Source organism: Cibotium barometz, chromosome 55 (genome assembly GCF_041138505.1).
Source record: "Cibotium barometz isolate CiBa-2024 chromosome 55, ASM4113850v1, whole genome shotgun sequence".
NCBI classification, from domain to species: Eukaryota; Viridiplantae; Streptophyta; class Polypodiopsida; order Cyatheales; family Cibotiaceae; genus Cibotium; species Cibotium barometz.
The window spans coordinates 10,756,873-10,776,369 of NC_141100.1; the positions used below are offsets into that span (position 1 = coordinate 10,756,873).

General features: G+C 39.9%; 1 protein-coding gene across 1 annotated transcript; it reads left to right on the forward strand.

Annotated features, from left to right (window-relative positions):
* Positions 1-212: 212 nt before the first annotated feature.
* On the forward strand, positions 213-4,488 carry LOC147607367 (protein NDL2-like). The gene is made up of 11 exons (XM_086790337.1): positions 213-645; positions 1,011-1,110; positions 1,740-1,837; positions 2,194-2,282; positions 2,371-2,431; positions 2,533-2,619; positions 2,732-2,809; positions 3,241-3,294; positions 3,388-3,443; positions 3,581-3,716; positions 4,047-4,488. Exons 1-11 carry the CDS (start codon positions 586-588, stop codon positions 4,275-4,277), a joined length of 1,050 nt encoding a protein of 349 aa, XP_086646463.1. The 5' UTR covers positions 213-585; the 3' UTR covers positions 4,278-4,488.
* The last annotated feature ends 15,009 nt before the right edge of the window (positions 4,489-19,497 follow it).

A 19,497-nucleotide genomic window follows, 5' to 3' on the forward strand; every position in this document is an offset into this window, starting at 1 on the left:
GTTCGGGCTGACGGAGATGACGACGAAACGTTTGTCGACGATTTTGATGGGCGACCGACGGATTTCCGGCGACGGAACGATTTTGGTGGGCGATTTAAGTGGACGGAAACTCGTCTCGCCCCGGCAGAAAAGATCACGTCTACGAAGCTCTTTCATCCTTAACGTTGATCGGATTGATTGGTACATTATACTTCTACAGTTTTTTGTTTGTTGGTGTCGGCACACTCTCTCTTTCTCTCTCTGTCTCTCTGTCTGTCTCTCTCTTTCTCTCTCTCTCTGTAAATGCCCCTGCTTTGCTTTTCTGCTTTCCGTCCGGTTCACCTCCCTTTCTTCTTCTTCTCCCCTTTCCTGTGCTTGTCAGCAATGTGTCTTCTTTGCTTTTTGTGAGATCTTTTCCGTTTCTTCTCCATAATTACAGCGTTGGGTCTGGTGTAACCGCTGCCCTTTGTGTGCCTTTTCCTGCCTCTGCCCAAATCCCACGCTTTCCATGTGCAGTTTGATCGCCATAGCCAGCGCTCCCCCCTCTTCTTCTTCCCTCATCTCCTGCTGTGCCCAATTCGCCCCTTTGTTGATCTTTTGCCCACAATGTGCCAACCAGGGAGCGCCATAGCAGTGCAGATTGACACCATCCCATGGGGAGGCCAGGTGGGTCATCATATTCCCCGTCCCTGTCTTCATTTTTTTCTCTTCTCCTGCACATTAGCAGTAATGTTTGATTATGCATAGTACATCACTACATCCTCTGCATCACCTGCTCACTGTGGATGATGGGCTCTATCTGTGGGAAATGGCTTTGTATTGGCCAGACTTGTCCATGTATAATCAATGGGCCATGATTCAGGAGACGTGTATGATCATATGCACTCAAAAGAAAAGAGGTTGTTTGTTGGGCCTGCCTAACGGGAGATTATTGGTCTGGAACAGCGTCATCATTTTCAAAAGTCTGTCAATGGTTTTGGCTTCTCTAATTGGCCTTAGAATTGAGCTATTTGTGCTGTTCTTCTTGACAGGAGCACATTGTGAAGACCACATTTGGCTCCATTTCAGTATATGTCTGCGGGGATCAAGGGAAGCCACCCTTAATAACATATCCGGATGTGGCTCTCAACTGTATGTCTTTCAATCTACATATAGGCTTCATACGAGAGAGAGAGAGAGAGAGAGCGCGTGCGTGCATGCGTGTGTGTGTGTGTGTGTGTGTGTGTGTGTTAGAGAGAGAGAGAGAGAGAGATGCACGAGTGCATTTGCGCACTCCTGGCACTCGTGCACTCGTGTGTGTGTGTGTGTGTGTGTGTGTGTGTGTGTGTGTGTGAGAGAGACAGAGAGAGAAGAAGAAGAAGAAGCTCTTTTAACGTCGTAGGAACAATCCCAAGAGACCAAATATGATCTATCCGACGGGAGTGAGATTCGAACACAAGACGTGTTGAATAACAACTCCATGAGCTAACCAATCTACCACACATTGTGTGTGTGTGTGTGTGTGTGTGAGAGAGAGAGAGAGAGAGAGAGAGAGAGAGTTGCACGAGTGTGTGTGCATGTGTGTGTGAGAGAGAGAGTTGCACGAGTGTGTGCTCCAATAGAACACTGAATGATGTTTTCTAAATTTACATGAGTTTCAATTTTATTTCCTTTCTTTCTTCTATGCAATACTGTGTTCCTTTACATAGCTTGTTGCATGAAGATGCATTTATTAGTCTTGCCCCTCATATAATTCCTATATGTCTGTGTTGTAACTACAGATATGTCATGTTTTCAAGGCCTGTTTCTATGTCCAGAGGCAGCATTTCTTCTTTTTGACCATTTCTGTATCTACCACATCAATGCCCCTGGTCATGAGGTACTTTTCAAAGTCTGACCTTTGAATTTGTAGATGCCAACAGTGCTCGATAAAAACAATTTTTTTCAACCAATCAAAATAAGGACACCTCAATCTACCTGTTGTTAGTTCCCAAAATGTATACTACATGCTAGTTATAATAATTGAATCCTTAAGGGCAATGAAAAATCTTAGGCGTTTTTTCATAATTCTAGCCAGTAAAAATACACTAAGGTGCTGTTTTTTTTTTGAGCACTGGATGCCAACACTGCATCAAATTCTAACCTTGATATTTGTAGATGCCAACACTGCATCCAAAATTCTCTTAATATGAAAAAATAGTCGCTGAAATGTGTGTGCCTGGGCGGGTTTCTCAGCTAGGGGCTGCTGAAATATCAGCAGATCAACCAATCCTAACCGTCGATGATTTAGCCGATCAAGTGGCAGAAGTTCTAGATTTTTTTGGGTAAATTTGCATATTATTTCCTCCTGTTTTGTTGGCTTCATGTTGTTATGATATTAAGCTGGGGCGCCCTAAATTCTTTGGTGTGTAGGTTGGAGGAAGTAATATGCATGGGTGTCACAGCAGGGGCTTACATTTTAACCCTATTTGCAGTAAGTATGCAGATATCAATTGGCAAATTCCTTTTGCTACAGAACTTTGGGGAGTCACCTAAAATCATGTTGTTGTTGAAACACTCGGGGGTTGCATGTAGCTCAAATACAGGGAGCGTGCAGTTGGATTGATACTCATCTCGCCTTTGTGCCAAGCACCGAGTTGGACAGAGTGGTTCTGCAACAAGGTCAGCTTGGTACTTGGTAACCAAACCAGCAGTGTGTGTGCAAAAGCTTTGGGCATATGATAATAGGTTCCTTGTATTGCAAGTGATTTGTAGCAACTCTTCTGTTTTGCAGTTGATGGTGAATCTTCTATACTTCTATGGCATATGCAGCGTTGTGAAGGAGGTCCTTCTGAGACGCTATTTCAGTCAGGTCTAGTTTCCTTCCAGCCCTTGCAAATTCAAGAGTTGTACTTGTGACAAAGAATAGGTACACTATCAATGCCACAAGCCTTCGAGGGGATTCTCTTGGTACATTTGTGGAATGCCATATGTGTGCCTGACCTCTTGAGAAATACCCATGTATATCCTGGTTCCCTTATGGGGAGTTTCACGTGCGCTCTTATTTATACCCTTTCCACACAGGCACATTTTCACACCTAAAAACCTCCTATCCATTGTGCGGTCCAAGCTCACAAAAACCCATATGTGCACCCCCGTGTTTCATATGCATTACATGAGGGAAAGCCCCTTGAATAAACCTACTGATAGGATAGAATTCACCATTGATTGTGTCACTTCGTAGCACAAGCCATGTAAGATGGAGAAAAAATAGTACAACCAACAATGATACCTTGTGTGCAGGATTTACGCATGGGGAATGGTGGAGAGTCTGACATCATACAAGCATGTCGTAGGGTAAGGCCCGTCTTGAATTTAAGTCTTTCAAGTGGTCTGCACTTTTTGGTACTTTTCTGGCATTTCCAATACTGGATGTGGGTGATATATTAGATGCTGGATGAAAGACAAAGCCAGAATGTTTTGCGCTTTCTTCAAGCCATTCATTTGTAAGTCTTGCCCTTTTGATGATATGTATCTGGGTTGCCCATAGACCTTCGCGCCATATGTTGTGGTTTGGGGCACTTCTAGGTCTTGGTACATCTTCTCATGTTTCTCACCTTGTATTATGGGTGTTTTTGTGAAGGCGGAGGGATCTTACCAGTTGTCTTAAAAAGCTTAAATGCCGGACTCTAATATTTGTGGGAGAACATTCTCCATTTCACCATGAAGCGCTTCACATGAGCCATGAAATGGACAGAAAATACAATGCTTTGGTGGAGGTACTCTTCATTTTCCATCATGTCTCTATGCTACTACATGGAAATGAGTTTAACTCGAGGAATGTGACACCATGTGCAAGCATCATGTAGGCATTTGCATCCTTCATTGGTAGCCCACTGTTAGGGTTACACATTTGTCGACGAGGGCCCATCCAGGCCGCTCATCAATGATGGGTGGGCAACCTTTGGTAAATGTACAATCTTGCTGGTCCAATTCCCCACCCATCTCATGGGTGTGGGTGGGAATACTTGTGTAACCAGCCTTATCTTCCATCTCAATAATTAAAGAGACATGATTTCGGCTCATGAAGTGTGATTTGTGTACTACAGGTGCAGGCCTGTGGCTCTCTTGTGAGTGAGGAAATACCACATTCTATGCTCATCCCTATAGAGTATTTCTTGATGGGTTATCGTTTCTACAGGCCTATTCAACTAGCCAGCCACTATTCTTCTCCCTCAAGTCCTCTCAGTCCTCCTTGTATATCAGCTGAGCTCTTATCTCCCCAAAGCCTTGGGCTTAAATTAAAGCCTATCAAAACAAGACCTGCAGTACATGATTAAGGACGGGGGTGTGCCATCTCGACCTTTGATGTTACCATCACAAGTACATCCCCTAGAGTTGTAAATCGTGCGGAATGTATCTTTAGAAGTCACGTGTGCTCACCTGTACAGGATGGCATTGTCATTGATTGACTTATTTTTTTCTTCAATTCTGTACATTCCCCTATTCTTTCAACACTCTCATGCTCATGAGCAATGCAAAGTTCTTTCATTTTGGTCTCTGAAAAGAACCCAGAAGGTAAACATGAACACTTTTGTGTCATCACTCAACAAAGAGAAAAATAATTTAAGCTAAGTGGAAGTGAATGGAACTTAAGTTAGACTAACAATAACATAAATAACATTTAGCCCATTCATGTCAAGGCAAGAGGTAGTGCATATGCATGGTTGCCTGCTCCTTGACAGTGCATGGCAACTAGTAAGTAAAAGGCCTAGTTGGAGGAATAGTGTTGCTTGGTTCACATGTGTTGTAAGCACAAATATGTACAACAGACGGGCCATCGTTTTAAATGCATGAGAAGGTGAGCTTGTTATATGGCATGTAGTAGTGAACCAAGTTTCTTGGCTACCTTTAAAAAGTAAGAAGTTCACTTGAGGTTTGCCTTGATAGTATTGAATTGTTTGGTAGACCATGTTGTCAAGCCTGCTCCTTTTGTCAAATAAGTACCTATGGAGAGCATGGTGCACCATGGCACAACTTAAAGGAGCATCTATGGGAGCATAGGGATTGTTTTGCATGGTGCTACAAGGACATGCGGGCTATAGCAGTTGTATCACATGGGTTGTAGACTAAAACTAATCCTAAACATTCTAAAGTGATTAAGGAGGAGATTCAAGGCGAATATTACACCTTAAAAAATAAGCATAAGTGACTCTCATTTATTGAAATAGTGCTATGTCCAGCTTGAAGGCCACATCTTTCTTTTGGGTGCCATCTTGGAAGAAAGTTTGCCTAATTGCTTTGGGTCACGCTTATAGATCTATAGATAGGCCCAATCTCTATCTTTGAAAGACATACAAGTGAGTAAATTCTAGTAAGAAGATCAAACCAAGTGCTTGATGATGCCAAGGGTAAAGGCAAATATAGGTTATGGATGAAAGAGAGGTGGCCAAGAAATGGTTTTTCTTTTTTCATGACCAGATGGCCTCCAACCCACAAATGCGCACACGTGTAGGATTTTGCTACATAATCAATCAAAGAAAAGGGTTGAAGCACAACATTGTTGTTGGTTGCTGGTGAAGAGAACCTAAATGACATCATTTGGAGGTGGTTAGTGCTTAAGTTGTCTAATTTGAATTCTAGGTTTTGTTGTTGAACAATTTTGATTTCAAGTCCTCATGCTTTGCTCCAACTTCACTCTTTGTGTGTATGTTAAGCAATATGAAAACTTGATTACTTACTTTGCCATGAATGTGTTGCAAGCTTTCACAAAATATGGATGTTACGGCATAAGATTAGGAGAAACTCTCATTATCAAGACAAGGTGACAATTTAGAAGAGAGTGTACAAGGTCTGAAGATTGGATATAAAAAAATACAATGGTAAAGTTCTACAAACAATTATAAAACATAAAAATTTGTTAAAGATGGTACAACAGCATACCAAAGGGCGAGAGAGAGAGAGAGAGAGAGAGCAGAAGAAGTGGGTTTTTTTGGGTTTTGGGGGTGGGTAGAGATTTGGATCTAGATGAGGGGGGTGGGGGGGCGTGCACGTACGCACAGACGTGTGTGTGCGTGCGTGCACGCGCGTGCTATGCGTGTGCATGTGTGTGTGTGTGTGTGTGTGTGTGTGTGTGTGTGTGAGAGAGAGAGAGAGAGAGAGAGAGGGAAAAAGAGGGGGGGAGGCGGGATCTAGATGACAAATGCTAGTCAACATGACTAGCCTTTCCTTCTTTTCACCTTCCTTACTACAAGACAACCTATGTTCTATGGAAATGTCAAGACTAAGGAGCCCATGACCAACCATGAAAAGTTGGACATGGATGTAGACGAATTAAGGAATAATCGTATATTTTGATAAGTTTAAATTTGCATGGTTAAGAACCCAAAATTGTATGATAAGATAGGTTGTCTCTATCTTGTGCACTTGGAGAATATATTGGCACATCCTTTGAGACTAGAAATTAGGCCTTTTCTGATATGGTAGCAACTCTTAGAAGAAAAAAAAAATTAGTGGTAAGGACGAACACACATTGGAACAAATGCTTGCCTCCATGTCATGTGGACAATGTCTTTAGGCATTTGAGTAGAGTGCACAAAACACAAATGAGACAAAGGCATATGCAAATTCAAAGAGACAAAGAAGCATAGAAAATTTTAATAATTCCTATCACTTTGACGAGAGTATTCCAACAATCAAATTATAACAAAATACCCCATCCTTATCTCTTCAAATATAGGACAAAATATTTCATAAATTTAAGAATCATGGTCACAAAAAACCAGAAAGAAAAAACGTTGGACCACAACATTCACACCCATAATGTGGCTTCCTTCAACACCATATCTAAATATGAATATGCAAAAAAATGTCTCAACATGACCAACACTAACATTTCATTTGAGAAAAGAAGAAAGGATTGTTAAATTTTTATCCTTATCATAGAAAAGAGATCAACAAAGAGGTGACACTTAGGACATGCTCTTTGTTTTTTCCACAAACAAACTTAATCAAATAATCAATTATAATTCACTCATTCCTATTGGACCAAAAACTCTTTGGAAAGGTGTTATCATCTCAATATTTTAACTATTCAAAAAAGTTGATGGAAATTTTTGAGAGTATGTAATAAAGCAAATGTATTCATAGAAAATAATATCTTTAAAGAAAATATAAAATCTCATTTGAAAAGAAAAGAAGAGTTCTTATTTATTTGAAGTTTATAAAAAGAAGTAGACTCCACACTTTAAGAAAACTACAAGCAACGAACCATCAAGGGGACTTTAAAGTCTAATTCACTGCTCTAAGAGATATCAAACATTTTCTTGATGGATTTATAGTGTTCTCTAAGGTATTCAAATAAATAATACATTGGAGAAAGTTCTTGGTGATGCTTTTGATGGTCACGCAAGCACACAATACCATTTGTTTTCTTGACGCAATGAAAGAGATATTTAATTACATTCAATATGCCACAACGTACACGATGATATTCATTACATTGTGGATATTCAATGATGTTTATAAAACTACCAAAGTTTTTAACTCTTTATACGTATATACTATGGCATCTTTTTTAAGTTGCACACGTGGATTTTTCATCATGTGAATGTGGAAGACATGCCAACATGCACACAAAATGTTCAAGGGTTTCAATTTATCATTTTCTCTTCATCATATACAACACATTTTAAAACATTGTGAAGAAATAAACCCACGTTCTTCTCAAAGTTTCCCATTTAACCTTTCTTATTTTTGACGTCTCTAATGTTCCTTAATGGCCCTTAAGATGGTGATATGATGCACTCAATGTCCATAAGTCATCAAATCATGGTTTAGTCCTCTAAATGGTTTCAACAAACTAATGGGGAAGGAATTGTGAATGTGTTAGTGTGATGGTAGATCTAGTCAATATGCAAGGTCATTAATCTTTTTGGTGAATTCATAAAACCTTGGTGCCTATTTCACTACTGGATTCTTCTCAACAATATCTCTTTTTAATTATTAAGAGAACATAATCACCTTCTTTAAAAGATGGATTTATGCTTCTTGTTTGCTTTTCTTGAGATTTGTACATAGCTTGTGTAGTTGCTAAAATATGTTGTCAAAGTCTCAAAACTCATTAGTAGTCTCTACTTTATGAGAAATGCGAGAGGTAGGAATGGGTAAAGCCTTTCCATAAATAATCTCAAATGGTGTACAACCCGTAGAGCTTAATGAGGTTGATTGTTGTAAGCGAACTTAAGAAGGTGAATGTATTTATCCCAAAGGCTAGGTTGGGATAAAAATTAGGCTTGAAATAAGTCCAAAATCATACTATTAGTAACTTATGTTTTTCCATTAGACTCTAGATGAAATATGCCTAAGTTGTCAAAGAGTGTAGTCTAAAAATGACTACAAAATTTAGAATCACAATCGCACACGATGACTTGGGATAACACATGATGTACAAAGATTTGCTTGATAAACAAGTGTGCGGCTTGTTGAGATATCAATGTCTTTTTGCATGAAATGAAATAAGATTGTTTACTAAAGTGGTCGACTATAGTCCAAATCATGTCATTATGATTCACAGTAGTAAAAAAGCCTGTAATGGATGTTCGTTCTTGATAAATAGTTGCATAATCCTAAGAATGATCGTAAATCATGTATATCAAGAGGTCTAGGCCAAGTGATCATAAATCATGTATATCATGAGGTCTAGGCCAAGTGACAATGGATAGGATCTTCTTTGGATCTACTTGAATGCGCTCAACTCAAACTATATGGCCCAAGTACTTTATCTTAAAAGAAACTACTCTCCTGAAGGTTGAGATAAAGTTGGTGGGAATACCAGCTCCAAACATTTCTTATGATCTTCAATATTTTTATTGAAGACAAGTATGTCATCAAAGAATATGACCTTAAAAAATCTTGATGCTCGAGGAATATGCGGTTCATCATACAACTAAAAGTCGAAGGAGCGTTGGTAAGTCAAAAAGGGCATCACCAAAGACTCATAATGATTCCGTGTAGCTAAGAAATGGGCTAAACTCTTCTTTCATTTGACCCCCTAGACACAAAAACCTTTACTATCTTTGCTAATTCACTTAGTATGTGTAAGAATATGGCACAACTGAAACAAATATAGCAAGAGAAAGTAGACTAGACAAAGCAATAGAGAGAATGGAGAGAATTTTAAAATTCTAATTATACCAATCAAGAGATAGGTACAATATGATGGTGTTGTCCACCTGTGCACTCTAGTGTAGAGCTTAGATGGCACTCTAGACAGACTTTGGATGGAAGGCATACTAGGAGTACAGGGAATATATACTCACAAGCATTGGATGCCTTTGCTTGTGCCAACTACGTCCATTTATAGTAATGCAGGTAGTGCATGGATGCATCCAAGACGTGCGTGGCTACGTCACATTGACGTGGCTCAACGCCACGTATTCATAACGCGTCAACCAACCATCACCCGCTAATGACGTGGCTCACCGCCACGTATTCATAACGCGTCTCAACCAACCACCACCACCACGTATTCAAGGAGATATTCTAAGGAATATTCCTTATACCTTTCCACGCCCCAGCTAACGCTTGTACCCCTCATCATCTCCTAACCATCAACAGTCACAACTCTACGACCCCTTCCAGCATCTAAGTTGGGATTCCCACTAAAGATATATGCACCAATGGCTTCTCCTCATAATGGGTACCGTACAAATGTGCACCATACATCAATGTGAGATACATGTTGAGAGGCGAGCATTGAACATATACTAACACCCCCCCTCAATGTCCACCCGTAGATGAACTAAGAGTTTCTTGGCCCATTGCTAAGTCCATGAAGATGTCAAGTGAGACGGTCCTTCCCAAGAGCTTTGGTAAAGATATCAGTGCAATTCTGCTCCATAGAACAGTACTCCAACTCCACAATCTCATCCTCGATCATCTCCTGCACATAATGATACTGAATCTCAATGTGCTTTGTGCAAGCATGAAACATAGGGTTCCTTGCAATGGCCATGCAACTCTGATTGTCGCATCGTAAGGTTATGGTGGCTGACCTCACTGGAACTCCCATATCTTCTAGAATCCTCCTCAACCATACTGCCTCACAGGTAGCAAAACAAGTGGCCTTGTACTCTACTTCACTTGAAGAAAGTGCCACTGTGGGTTGCTTCTTACTAATCCAAGAGAACACACCGGATCCAAGTGAGAAGCATTATCCTAAAACTGACTTTATGGTGTCATAATATCCAACCCAATCGGAGTCACGATATCCCACTAAGGAGTCACCAAACATGTAAGTGATTCCATACTCAATGGTACCTTTGATGTACCTGAACTACATTCCAATGACTTTCCCTTGGTTTGTTGGAGAACCTGCTCAACACACCAACTGTATAGCAAATGTCTGGTCTAGTATTGCATAAGAAAATCAAACTCCCAAATAAGCTTCATGTACATCTTGATGTCAACCAAAGGTGAAGTGTCCTCAGAAGAAAGCTTAGAGTTTACCTCCATCAATGTACTTATTGGCTTGTAGTATGTCATACCAAATGCCTTTAAGATCTCTATTACATATTTCTGCTAAGAAATGAAGATCTTGTCAGACTCCTGCCAAACCTCAATCCCCAAACAATAATGCAAGAACCCCAAGTCTATCATCTCAAACTTAGAGCTAAGCCTTTCTCGTGTTTGCTACATCGTCTTCATGGTTGCCCCAGCGATAATCAAGTCATCCACATGGAGAACAACTATCACATATTTGCCATACTTTCTGAGTACATACAAGTAAGCATCAGATGCACTTCTAGAAAAACCAATATTTTTGAAAAAAGTATCTATTTGTTGTGGTACTAGAAAAACCAATATTTTTTAAAAAAGTATCTATTCGTTGGTGCCATGCCCTACAGCCTTGTTTCAGCCTGTATAAAGCCTTCTTCAACCTGCAAAGCTTATTTTTTGATTCGGGTAGCTCAAACCCTGGGGCGGATGGTTTGTTAGGAGTTTGATTTTCTTGTGCATTACTAGACCAGACATTTGCTATACAGTTGGTGTGTTGAGCAGGTTCTTTAACAAACCAAGGGAAGGTCATTGTTGGTATGCAGCAATGTGTGTGCTCAAGTACATCAAAGATACCATTGAGTATGGAATTACATACATGCCTAGTGACTCCTTAGTGGGATATTGTGACTTCGGCGCTTGATGTCATGCTCCTTGTAGTATTCATTAAATTCACCTAAAGTGAATTCTCCTCCTCGATTCGTCCGGAACTTCTTCACCTTCTGTCATGTCCCATTCTCCACAAATTTATGCCACTATTTAAACTTGCCAAAAGCTTCAGCCTTATCATGGAGGAAATAAACCCATATCTTCCTACTGTAATCGACTAACAGTAGAAAGTAAGAAGATCCTCCCAATTCCGCAGTAGACATCTTACCACAAAGATCAACATGTACCAGCTCTAAAGAAGACTTTGCCCACTGCTCTCTTGTGGAAATGCCTTCTGTTGTTGCTTGCCCATCATACAAGCTTCACATGGTTCCTACAATTTTGCAAATGCAAGTAAATTTTCCACCATGCCCATTTTCTACATCTCCTTTAGTATAGCGAATCCGATGTGACCAAATCGCTCATGCCAAAGTTTGCTTGTGCCCTTGTCTACAACAGTTGTAAGAGTACTCAGCTTGTACAAATTGTTATTCCTCATAGCTTCGCTCCTGTTCTCTTGAAGCGTACTCCAAGGCCACAATCTTTTATTGCAACCAACTGAGAGCATATTCCTCTTTATTTGAGGCACATAAAGATCATAGAGCTTCTTTTCTTCACCTGTGGTGGCTACCACAAATAATATGGTTCCAGACCCTTCAACTGGACATTTAGCATTATTACCGACAATAACATTGATGGATTCCTATAAAGGCTATCGGGAACTATACCAATCCTTTTTATTGGTCATATGTCGGGATGCTCCACTATCCAAAATCTATGAACAATTAACAAGTGGCGCCTGAGCAGATGAGCATACTTCTTCTATGGGGACCCAGAGTTCCAACTCCGCTTGGGTGTTGTTGGCTGACTCCTTTCCCTTCCATGAAGTCTCCATGGTGTCATTCTTCTCATGAGCTTGCTGCTTTTTATAGTCTTTGACGGCATGACCCTTCTTGTTCTTGTCACACACATTAGTAGCACGTACCAGAAAAAATCTTCTTCTTAGGCTTCTTCTTCTTGTCTTCAGAAGTAGCCCTACCTTTTCCTTTTGCATTGGCCGTAAATGCGGTGTCACCACCATCACGAGTCTTGAACCGCATCTCCTCCTCAAATAGCATAGCACTAAATCCGTTAAAAGAAAGGTGGTACTTTAACCTGGGTGTTTAGTGCCATAACCAAGCCATCATACTTCGGCGGTAGAATTCGGATGCATCTCCGAACCAACTCTTTGCTGGTCTTTATGATTCCCACAGCAGTCATCTGGTCTCGCGGATTTTTCATCCGAGAGAGAAACACTTCTGTAGCCTCTCCTTCAGCAAACCTTTTAGCAGCAAGTCAATTCTCCTAGTTTTGAATCCTAGTCTAATTCCAGATCTCATATTGATTTCACAATATGGTCCAAGCCATGGACGCCTTCGTTGTGTGTTGAATCAGTGTAAGAAAAAAATCACTTAGACTGGTAACAATGGCGCAAAGTTCATCTGCATTGGGCCACTTCCATGCCCGAAGAAGTGCAGCATCTCCTGGAATCATTCTTGTGTTATCGCTAGGGTCAATGGTTTCCACCAGTTCTTGGTCCATTCGTAGAGCGGCCTCCAACAGCTCATAGGAATCAAGGATGACGTTGATTTTGAACTTCCAAAGAGTGTAATTTGTCCCATCTAGCTTGCCCAGTGAAGGCAGGTGGTTGGATGCACAGCACTGTGGAATAGCAGCCAACAGAGCAGGACCAGACCTTGAAGCAAACATCACTCCAATTTAATGCAAGGAAAGACTAGACTTTGTGTACTATTGTTGCTAAGAGCACCTACATCTCTGATACCATGTAAGAATATGGCATAGTGGAAACAGATACAGCAAGAGAAAGTACACTAGATAACGCAATAGAGAGAATGGAGAGAATTTTAGAATTCTGATTATACAAGAGATAGGTACAATATGACGGTGTTGTCCACCTGTGCACTCTAGTGTAGAGCTTAGATGGCAATCTAGATAGACTCTAGATGGAGGGTGTATCGGGAGTATGGGGAATATATGCTCACAAGCATTGGATGCCTTTGCTTGTGCCAACTATGCGCATTCATAGTGCTACATATAGTGCGTTGGACGCGTCAATGAGTCTACGCTGCATTGACGCAGCTCACCGCCCGCATATTCATAATGCGTCCCAAACGACCACCGCCCACTAATGATGAAATTAGTATCTGAGGGAATATTTCAAGGAATATTTCCCATACCTTTTCGGGGGTAAAACAATCCCAAAAGGGATCACACTTCCAGTAAGCCTAACAAAGGATACTCCAAGCCTTGTGTCATTTGGTGTTACCAGTGCAACAAAGAGGGCCATATTACAATGAATTGTCTAGATAAGAAGAGGTAAAAGCAAATGTCATTGTCTTTTGCGAATGAAAGGAACTATTAATGGTAAGGATGTTATAACTGTGCATGACATGACCATGTCTATAGAAGGGTCTTGTCAGAATCTATCAACATAGATGGACATATAAACTTTCTCCAATTAGTGTGAGATGTTCTATTGCTGCCTATCCCTAGCCTTGTACTATGAAATTTTTCTTTTTGAGCAACTTCTTAAAATATTTCCAAGTTTGGGGTTTATGATGGCTATTCTTATTTGCATCCTACCATAAAGCAACACTCTCCACTAGATGGTTAGTAACACACTTAATCTTATACCGTTTAGATAATTTCTCCCCTTAAATAATAATCGTCAAGCTGGTCAAGCCAAAAAAGCTTAACGTGTGCATCTTTCTTGCCATCATAATTTTGAAGAGTAAAAACTTTATAGGTAATCTTACTATCCTTCCTAGAATCGAGCATGTAATGTGGCCTCAATAGTTCTACGGATTCTAGTCTTAAAAATCTAATAAATGTACACCTCTACATCTCTTCCTTTGGGATAATCTATCTTCTAGCTAAACTCCCTCTTAGTACTTATTGATTGTGCAAATGTGTTAAGTTTCTCTTGAATATATGGAAGTTGTGGATTTTCCCCCATGATAGAGAAAATTTTAAGGAAAAATAGAAGATAAATGATAAGTTTTTGCGGAAAGAGAATAAAGTAAATAAATGGCTCTTTGACTCAAGTAATGGAAGAAAGAGTTTTTGCCCTGCCTTGAATTGAAAGTCAAGTTCTGCTCTTCATTCATAAGGTAAGATGGGTATCAATAACGCCAAGTAATTTGATCCAAGCTATAGAAAGATGGAAAACTTTTAAGGTGCTTGCAATAATGTACATTATCCCAAGTTCCATTGACCCCACATTTACTTTGTCACACTACATTTTGTTCCTCCCAATGCATGCTACTCCCATGTCTTCAAGGACATGGGTGGAGACATGGGAGTAGTATGCATTGGGAGGACATAGACCTTATTGTAGTGATTTGGAAACAATTTTGAAAGAAATTGATGTGGACCTATTAACTCAGTAAATTGATACATGAGATATAGTTTTATATGCTTTGAAATAATTTTCAAAGAAATTGATGTGGACCTATTAACTAAGTAAATTGAAATTGATGTGGACCTATTAACTAAGTAAATTAAAATTGATGTGGACCTATTAACTAAGTAAATTGATACATGAGATTTACTTTTATATGACCATATCTTTAATCGTTTATTAAAAGTTAATGTAGATTTTATATTAAACAAACCATCATATAAAATTTACATGGGCCTAATAGTAAGCCTTAGCCAAACATTTATAGTATTCATCAGTGTTTGAAAAAGCTTTGTCTTAACTTATTCTTTAGAGCTGATTGAATATTTAAAATGGTCAGTTGAGATATTTTCGGCAAATACAATAGTATTATAATTTACGTATAGCTAGTTTTTTTAATTTGTCGATTTCATAAAAATAAAGAGGAAGCATGTTGCTAGCTAGATCCTTCTAGTAGATTCGAGACACCTGAAATACCATTGCACCATGCTAGTAGTTGGTATCGTAGATGATTCCATTATTAAATACTAATGGGCTAGTGCTATTGGTGTATGCACATTTTGGGCCATGCTAGTGTTATTGGTATTACAGGTGATTTCGTGTTATATACTAAGCTAGTATGTTTATGTTGATGCCTATCAATGTTGTCATGGTGGAATTGATTGTAAGGAGTCCAATTGATTGTATGTAACATGGTTGGTATTGTTGAGTAATAGGTGATGAGCACGAGGAGGCGATTAACACATTGTATGAGTGGAGGATTGTGCATAGCGTATATATTTATCGTGTATATTTATCATTTGCGGTATCATGTATAGTGAGTTTATTTATCTTTTGCAGTATCATGCACAGTGAGTTTATTTATTTATCATTTGCGGTATCATGCATAGTGTATGTTTATCATTTGCAGTATTATACATAGTGAGTTTATTTATTTCGACACATTTCGACATTTTGTTATTGTGTGTAGCTCATTTTGTATAGTTGGGTTTTGTGCACATGTGAGTACAATTATTTATGGTTACAGCTTAGTTGCAAGACTTATGTTTCTTTGGGTAAAATAGAAGCCCTACTTTTTGTATAGTTGGGGCGTGTTATATTTTGTGCATACGTGAGTACAATTATTTATGGTTGCACCTTAGTTGCAAGACTTATTGTTTTTTTAATAACAAGCCCAATTTTGCAAGGAAAGCTATTTATGGCTCCTTAAGCTATATCAAAACTACTCATGTGTGGGTGGAGCCACTCATATTAGGTGGGCTGGGGGTTGGGGGGCGAGATTGCGCCCAATGCTTATCTTGTGTTAATTTTTCTCATGTGTTTATATGCTTTCATGTGCTTTGCCATGGTTGATTTATTTGCACGTCATTCAATTCTAGTTTGAAAGGTACTTAAGTGGTGATAGATTTCTCCATGTACCAAGATCCTACCGAGGGTATCAAAGCCAGAAAATTCAAAAGCTTGAAAATGGGGAAACCTCACATATAACAGCACATATCATTCATCATAACGAAATTTGATCTACAAGGCATCTGTTCAAGATCCGACTTCACAAGGTGTTTAACAATGCCTTGGAGGTCCCAAATATTCAAAAACATACCTACCTTGTGTGTAGAGATCAAGATTCAATTCCCTAAGAGAAGGTGTCATGTTCGTGAGCTTTCTCTCAGTGAGATTACATTTTTCTTAATCCAAATATGGCGATTATCCCACTTTATTAGCTCAAGGAAAGTGTAGAGGTATCCCTCTATGCTTACTAGTGAACCTTTCTTTTCTCTTTTTTTAAAGCGCAACTAATTCCTAGTTGATGAGAGGACTCCTCTAAGGCCCCGCATGCCCTTTTACAAACACCGCACCCAAGACACACCCAAGGGCAACATTACAAGATAGCATCATTTGGAGTAGCCAGCAGGGTTTGAACCCGTAACGTCGGGCATATCAACCAAACACCTCAACAACTGAGCTACCGCTCGATGACGACTAGTCAACGTTGCTTCCTCAGCTCTAAACGACACGAGCTGGGGGAGATGGGATCAAGGGCCCCTGTGTGCATTTGGGGTCCCGAGGGCGAATTGCACACGGTAGATCTTGTCGGCCCGAGATTTCTTTCTGCCCCTAGATTACTTTGGGCCTACACACATCAAAGTCGATTCCGGCACGAATATATCACGAAAAAACGCATAGGTGTAGTGGTGAAGTGTGTGCCTCTAGTAATCTCGCGGCCCGAGTTCAAATCCCGGAAGAGCAAGGGGGGGACCCGAGATTACCTTGGAGCCCCGGGATTACCCACCGCAAAATCTCCACCCTAGATCTTGGGGGGTGAGAAGGATCCACATTAATATCAATCGCTTTTTCTGGCTGGCTTTGATCCAGAATCCAGATTGAGACCGGCTAGATTCTTCAAATCTCCTTTTTATGATGCGATCAGCGATATTTTAGAGAAATTTTCAAAATAGTGGCCTTCTTTTGCAATCCTATTTTCAAAGAGGCCTTCTATACAAGGTTTGAAGGGCTTTCATGCCCTCTGAAGGCTTCAAATTTCAGCATTGCATGGATGAGCAAGCTTGCATATTCAAACGTTGTGTGCATGAAGGGTAGGATGGTATACCACATACCAATGGACCATCCTTCCTATTTTGCACTTTCCACATTTTATTTTTCATTTGGTCTATTATTTATATATTTCATTTTTTGCACTTGTAATTTTTTTGAATTTTTTGTATGTGAAACCACATTGGCTTCAAGGACTCTCTTTATTGGACCACTCGTATGAGATGTTCACTTTTTGTATGCATCAAAAGTGCACTTCAAAAGACTACAACAATAAGTGCAATAATGTTTCTCTTTCATTATATGTGAACTTTGCCTCCAAGGAGTACACTTAGGTAGCCAATGCCAAAAGTTGAAGATTGTAGTGGGCTTCAAAGCCCATCTAAAGCTTCTTCAAAAATTGGGTTTCAAAAAAGAGGCCACCCCCAAAAAATTGGGTTTGGATGAAGGCCACCCCAAAGATATTTTGTTGAGTAATGGGATTCACTTAAAGGCCAAAGTATCATAATATAAAATCTTGAAGCCAAAGATAGGTGTAGGCCTAGGATGAAGTTCTAGGACTTCTGTAATAGATGTTTGGGCAGTTAAAGATGCACAATGGACGTGATCAGTTTACACAACTAATGCTTGTATGTACAATGCCAAAGTGTACACCTAGTAATAGAAGTCGATGTTTGTTGACGACCACGGGGCAAACTCCATCCAATCACATTTCTTATTCTTAACAATTACATTGCATATATGGTGTTTGTGACATAATCCAAACACATAGGGGCGGGGTGGCATGGTATGTAGGTTCGCTTGCTTATATGGATAGGATGGACCAAAATTGTTTTGATATGTGATTACCCTTAGCCTTGCCCCCTTCCCTCCCCCATTGTCAGTGTGGATGCCACCGTATGGCACGGGGGGGGCGTCGGCGGGTGTGGGCGCAGCTCCGCGAGGGCCGGGGGGTGTGAGGGCACGGCACGGCACGGGAGGGCCGACATCTATCGTAGAACTCTCGTGAATAGTAATGTTTAGTTAGTTGTGCTCAAAGTTTCTTGTGTGAATTTAAAATCTACAATATAAGGAAGATGCAAAGACTTGAGAATAAGTTAATGTATTTGTTGAGCTATGACATGGCTAGCCTAGTCAATAAAATGACATGTTTAAAAAATAAGTCTTTGAAATTTAATCACATTATGGTTGCAAATCACACAAGACTTTGTTGATCGACCATATTCATATAACACTAATATGTTAATCCATTCTCAACTGTTGTTATGAAGAAATAAAGAAAACTTTACGATGGAACATGAGACTACAGTTAAAAGTTTAAAAAATTGATCTCAACTACTTATCAACATAAAAACAAAACAATGATACTATTAGAAGTATACTTGTTAAAACTTTGAGATTAGTTGTCAAGACTAAGGAGGTTTCTTAGATTGGAAGAATATAGAAGAAGCCTCTCACATATTCCTTGCATATGACAATGTTACATAATATAAAGCGAGTTAGCACATAACTATATAACAAATAACAATGCTCTTACATTTATTTACTTGTTTTCTAGATGTTTTATGGATTTAGTGTCGAGATTTACATAGCATTTTACGTACTCTTTAGGTCATTGATGGCAAGGAAATGAATCTTATTAAAACAAACCAAGAAGGCATTCAGGTTAGACAAAAAGAGAAAAAAATCACTACACCAAAGATGGGGTATCCTCTATCATCCCAACAAAATGAAAAAGTACTGAACTAAAAAGCTGAATCTGGGTGTGCAATAAGTACAATGAGTGGGGGAGGGGATGGAGCTCTACTACTAGAAGAATGCAAGCTATATGCATGGAGTATACAATCATGATATGCAACCTAGCTAGCTCCATCCTGTACCATATTGGGGGTATAAAATGGTATACATCAATGAAGGGGGTGTCCACAGCTCCCTGAAGAACATGCCTGGGTCTGCCAAGCCAGTCGCTCCACACCCTCTCTATGAAACTGAGCTTTGATCTCTGTCATCTCTCTGGTATAGGCGTATAGGCGTGGTGTCCGAAAGCCAGGTGTCCTCTGTCTCTCCTGCGGGGGCTCTGAGTGTCTGCTCTCTGGAGAGTAATTCCCTGCCTGCTGTGTAGGGGTTGGGAGTGGGATGGATCTCCAAAAAAATGTAGTAATCTGTGTCTGTCATCCCACCTCTAGAGCTGTCGGAGCGTGTAATGATGTCTCTCTGTAACGCTGTATGTCTAGAATGAATCTCCCCAGTATGCGCTAGTTTGCTGCCTCAAAGATCTGGCGTAGGGAATGTGGCTCTCTGAATAAAATGGGATATCTCTCTCTGATGGCTGTATATGCTTTGCA

Bases quoted from the DNA above. Each gene is read 5' to 3' on its own strand.
- LOC147607367 (XM_086790337.1), top strand. From the start codon at position 586: ATGTGCCAACCAGGGAGCGCCATAGCAGTGCAGATTGACACCATCCCA. The intron at 1,111-1,739 runs GTATGTCTTTCA...TTGTAACTACAG, and splicing joins TCCGGATGTGGCTCTCAACT to ATATGTCATGTTTTCAAGGC. The intron at 3,295-3,387 runs GTAAGGCCCGTC...GTGATATATTAG, and splicing joins TCATACAAGCATGTCGTAGG to ATGCTGGATGAAAGACAAAG.